Raw genomic sequence first — 5,625 nt, forward strand, 5'->3', positions numbered from 1 at the left:
GAGGAGAGCTGCCCAAGACCCTGACTGACCTGTACTCACACTTCCTGCTGGTTCAGATAAAGAGGAAGAAGCAGAAGTACGATGAGGGACATGAGACGAGTCCACAGGAGCTGACGGAGGCTGACAGGGAGGTTCTTCTGAAGCTGGGGAGGCTGGCGTTTGAACAGCTGGAGAAAGGAAACATCATGTTCTACCAAGAAGACCTGGAGCAGTGTGGTCTTGATGTCACAGAGGCCTCGGTGTACTCAGGAGTTTGTACAGAGATCTTCAAAAGAGAGAGTGTGATCTTCCAGAAAACAGTCTACTGCTTTGTTCATCTGAGCGTTCAGGAGTTTCTGGCTGCAGTCTACATGTTCCACTGTTACACCAGCAGCAACACAGAGAGACTGGAGGACTTCCTGGGGAAGGACTGGGATGATTACAATTATGATGATGACGGAGACAATTACCATGATCCACCCCTGGATGTGTTCCTGAGGAGAGCCATGCAGAAATCCCTCGACAGTAAAAATGGCCACCTGGACCTGTTTGTTCGCTTCCTTCATGGCTTCTCTCTGGAGTCCAACCAGAGACTCTTAGGAGGCCTGCTGGGTCAGACAGACAACGGTCCAGAAATCATCCAGAGCGCCATCAACAACCTGAAGGAGATGAACAGTCGTGAGATCTCTCCTGACAGAAGCATCAACATCTTCCACTGTCTGACGGAGATGAACGACCACTCAGTACATCAGGAGATCCAAGAGTTCCTGAAGTCAGAGAACAGATCAGAGAAGAAACTCTCTGAGATCCACTGCTCAGCTCTGGCCTACATGCTGCAGATGTCAGAGGAGGTTCTGGATGAGTTGGACCTGAAGAAGTACAACACATCATGGGAGGGACGACTGAGACTGATTCCAGCTGTGAGGAACTGCAGAAAGTTTCGGTAAGTCCAGATGTGATTATCAACACTGTAAAGCTGAAGCATCAGTATTACAGTAAAGATACACACTTTACACACTCGCTCAATATAAAACCTCCACACTATAAAAGTTTCCTAAACTAGTCTTAAAGCTGCTGATTGAAATAATTCTACATGTGTTAAACTCCAAATGTCTCCAAACATCATTTCTGTGTTTCTATCCATCAAGTTAGTGACACAAGTATCTTCTATCATCTTCTATCTTTCTTTGGGTGATGGAGGCTTGATACAAATCCAGCAGGAAAACTTGAGGATTAAGAGTTTGTGCTGAAAATGTTTTGACAGTCGTCATTTTATCACAGCAGTCTTTTTATTTTTCCACTGATCCAGTGTCTGCACTCTGTTTCTATACTGTGTCTGTTTCTTGTTCTTCTATGCAGACACACAGACATGTCGTATCTGTGATCTGCTGGAGCTAACGGCACTTGAAGGGTTTTCATTATATTCTCTGCAGTTTCTGAGCTATTTCATATGAAGGACTGTTCTGTTTATACAATATCTCTAATTATTGTTTGATTTGAGAGGATGTGAGGGGAGGCCATCCTCCCTCTTGAAGAGAAACAGAACATCCCCCTCTCCATCCTCATTAAATAAAAGGTGCCACTTTACATAGTTTAGTTCCAACAATGAATGTCTCTTCATGTGTTTTGCTGCATTAGAAATGAGTTTGATTTAGAAACAGTAAGGAAGCTCTCTCTCTGGTAGGATTTGAATGGACAGTCTTTGTGTATTTAGCAGCTGGTTTCCTCAGACAGCAGCTCATTACACAGTCAGCTGCTGGGACGGCCTCCAGGTTCATTCTGCCAGTGAAGGAGAGCTCAGCAGCTTCAGTTCAGTGGAGGGATTTTATCATCACCGAGCTCAGAGAAGAAATGATGCTGTTAAACAGCTGAACTCCACTTGAGAACAACTGTTACCCAGAACATGTTAATAATACAGTCTTCAGTACTAATTATACTATCAATGCAATAGATGTCATTACATGAATTTAATGGGAGATGAAAAGCAGATGCAGTGACATAATAAGATAAACACACACAAGCACATGACTGAGGTAAATCCATACGAGTGCAGTTCCAACCTGCAGTGATTTTACAGCTCAGTGAACATCACGTTAAAATAAAGTTTAATAAACACAAATCACAGCACCTGTTAATCACAATATGACATGTTCACATTACAGTCAGACACTTTTGTCCAAAGCAGTAATAATGTGCTTCATTATGTTGACACTTTGACATGTGGACAGGAGGAGCTCAAGTTTCAAACCACAAACCTTGTGATCAATGGCTGAGCAGCTGAGCTGCAGCCGCTCATGTTAATGTGCTTTGTGATGCAAAATGAACTGTGCCTTTGTTTGTTTTTAGAACAAAGTGTCAGATTTTATTATACTTTAAGTTTTATCTTCTGTCATCACAGACTTTCTGGCTGTGGACTCTCAGAGACTCACTGTGAAGTTGTGGCCTCAGCTCTGAAGTCCAACCCCTCCCATCTGAGAGAGCTGGACCTGAGTCGCAACTACCTGCAGGATTCAGGAGTGAAGCTGCTGTCTGCTGGACTGGAGAGTCCACATTGTAGACTGGAGACTCTGAGGTAAGTTCTTGTATTTTGCTCTTGTCCAAATTAAATGTAAATGCTCCGTATTTGTATAGCGCCTTTCTAGTCTTTTCGACCACTCAAAGCGCTTTTACACTACATCTGCATTCACACACATTCATACACCCGACACACTCACTCAAACGCCTGGCGCAACCAGGGGGAGCCGGGGATTGAACCGCCGACCTTCCGATTAATTATTTAATCCATAACAGAAGTTTCAAGTTTCCTTCTGCGTTTGTCTGAGCACAAATCACAACAACTCTTTTTTTGTCAGTCTGAACAGTTTCCACATTTAGTCTGAACTCAAACTGGATTCATGTTATTAAGGCAACTGTAGGATTTATCCTCAATGTGCTGTGAAATTAAATCCAATGTTTATCGTTTTTGTCACAAGTTTGACACACGTATATATAAAAATTAAAAGAAGTTTAACACATTTTCAGGAATAATGTCCTTTTATACAAAACCTTTAGAATACAGTTTTTTACAGGAAGTTATACATTTATACATAGCAGCACAAACACACACACAGTGAGTGTAAAGCATATTTCCAGATGCAGCTGTTTGAAGTATCGTGTCTGATCTGTTACCGTGATAGGGATGCACCTAACAATTCAAACTGATTCATCTAACAACTAATTTATTTGTTATTCTAGAGATTATTTTTTGTATTACAATTAAAATAAATATCAAAACCTGTCTCAATAATAATTCAAGATTTTATTCAATCATCCTGAAAAAGAGAGTCATGAAGCATTAGAATAATGATAATAATAGTTAAAAAGAGTCTTTTTCCACATCCAGGGCTCGACAATAATGGCGGCCTGATGTAAAAAGTAACGTCTGGACAGCTGAACTAGCAACTCACTGGACGGACCGTTGGCCAATCAAGAGTTGTAGTGACGAGTCGTTTTTAAAAGTTCTTTATCTAATCTCAATCAAGCGGCAAAGTAAAGTGAAACCATGCAGACGGAACTTAAACCTGCATCCTCTCTAACGGCCAGCAGGGGGTGAGTCCGCTGTTTTCAGTCCGGTTCCATTAGAGTTAATGTTGCTACTTCCCAGCTGATTTATTCCCTCAGTAAACTCTTTCATAATGAGTTTATGGTCTCAGTCGCTAGTTTCAAGTCTTCTCCAACACAGCATGATGTTCATTTAGTAAATTATGGTCCCATTTAGGGGGAAATAGAGCAGAATGCAGCGAATGCTTTAGAGCGGATTACCTTGTGATCGCCATGGTAGCGACCTGTCAATCAGGATAGAGGCGACTTGTATCTGCTGCTCTGTGTAAAGTTTTTTATTAAATGTCAGCAGGAAAGAGAGCACGTCATGTTTGAGTCTGTCACTATGTTTTGTGTTACGGGTACCGGGCAGCGGCACCCATAAGCAGCTGAAATACAGGAAAAAGGGTGAGACAGAGAGAGACGTGGTGTTTCCTCGCTGAAATCTCCGCAGTTATTTATTGATTTACATTTCCTTTATACTATCAGAATTGTCATTTGTTTCAATTTCTCAGTATTTCTCAGTACCGTACATGCCTTGTCTTCTCGGACACATTGTTCATGTTCTTAACATAACATGCAATAAAACTCCAAACACAAAATTATACATATTTCACAACCATTTCCATATTAGTCTGTCCAAATACTTTTGGCTATTACTACAGTGCAAAATACACTGGATACTCTGACGCCACGAAATATGACTCTTGACTCGCTGACAGTATAACAGTATTCATCACTAAAACATGTAAATACATAACACCATTTCCAAAATATTCCAACATGCTACATATCGTTTATGGAGCCAGCAAGTATAATATCCTAACCTAAAACCGTGGAGACGTGTGGCCCACACTAGCATCTTATGCTAACATGCTATTAACAGAGCAAACCGCGCCGCTATCGTTACTCTTGGCGGGACTCGTGTGAAACCGTATCTCCAAAACCTGCTCATTTTACTCTTATACTTTAACTCAACTTATCTCTCAGCATTCACTAAAAACCTACAGTGATTTATGTGATGTTCTAACGTTACTAATCTGAAATACAGGAAAAAGGGTGAGACAGAGAGAGACGTGGTGTTTCCTCGCTGAAATCTCCGCAGTTATTGAGGGAAAACAGCGGAGCATGCGCTCTTGGTCATGGTCCCTGAGGGTTAACCACAGTCTCACACTGCCACCTACTGCCAGGAGGCTGCTACAGCAGGCCAATCTTTCAAATTTCCACAGTCATCTTACTTGTTTTACAGCACATAAAATCCTCTTCAAATAAAGGAAATAATATATATATATAACTTCAGCTGATCTTATACCATAAAATCAAACACCAATGTGATTACACTCTAGTGGGCATCACACGCTCCTTGACAAAATAAAAATGGCTCCTGGCATTTTCCAAAACATTTATCCTCAGCTTTAAACCACTGTCAACTCTGCATTTTAACTCTAAACACTTCATCAATCTTCATCTCTGCTCAAAAAACAAGCATTGTGGGTGGAATGTACGTAGTTGGTGCACAATAAGTATATGGCATGTATGGTGCCTGAGTGTAGAAAATGGATGGTGGACATGGCATACAAATAGGTGGAATGCAAGATGTTCTTGGGTATGACGGTGAAGTGTGGCGAGGTGTATCTATGGCAGGTGATTGGACTGCTGGTCCAGCTACTGAGTTAACTGTGGCATGTGTCACGGCTGTCGCTGTCACCCTTGTGTTTCCTCTTTTCCCTGTCTCACCTCTACCAAGTAGGCTGTGTCCCTGGGGAATGAAGACCCGCCTACTTCCTGGTTTCTGGGGTGCTGACATCTGTACCGCCCATTGGTTCCTCTGTTTTCCACTCAACCAATGGCTCATCACCACGTTAATTACCTCCGGCTCATAAGGAGAGTCCAGCTGTTGCTCCAGGCAGCTTGTCACCGCCTGTTGACTTGTGTGCCGCTGGTATTGACTGCATAGCCTGTCTGTTGTACTTTGTGTGTAGTGGAACTATCCACCTTCAGTGCCTATTAGCTGTACATTGTGTTTAGGTAAACATTTGCATACCTTTGAATGTTAGCTCCACATTT

At 42.0% G+C, this 5,625-nt stretch overlaps 1 protein-coding gene across 1 annotated transcript; it reads left to right on the forward strand.

Moving 5' to 3' along the window:
- Window positions 1-6: 6 nt before the first annotated feature.
- On the forward strand, window positions 7-2,551 carry LOC123966764 (protein NLRC3-like; the record flags this gene model as incomplete). Its single annotated transcript, XM_046042881.1, has 2 exons — window positions 7-922; window positions 2,378-2,551. Coding segments are annotated over exons 1-2 (911 nt in total), but the record flags the coding sequence as incomplete, so codon positions are not given.
- Between the last annotated feature and the right edge of the window lie 3,074 nt (window positions 2,552-5,625).

The sequence above is a fragment of the Micropterus dolomieu genome, unplaced genomic scaffold, assembly GCF_021292245.1.
Source record: "Micropterus dolomieu isolate WLL.071019.BEF.003 ecotype Adirondacks unplaced genomic scaffold, ASM2129224v1 contig_14182, whole genome shotgun sequence".
Classification (NCBI taxonomy): domain Eukaryota; kingdom Metazoa; phylum Chordata; class Actinopteri; order Centrarchiformes; family Centrarchidae; genus Micropterus; species Micropterus dolomieu.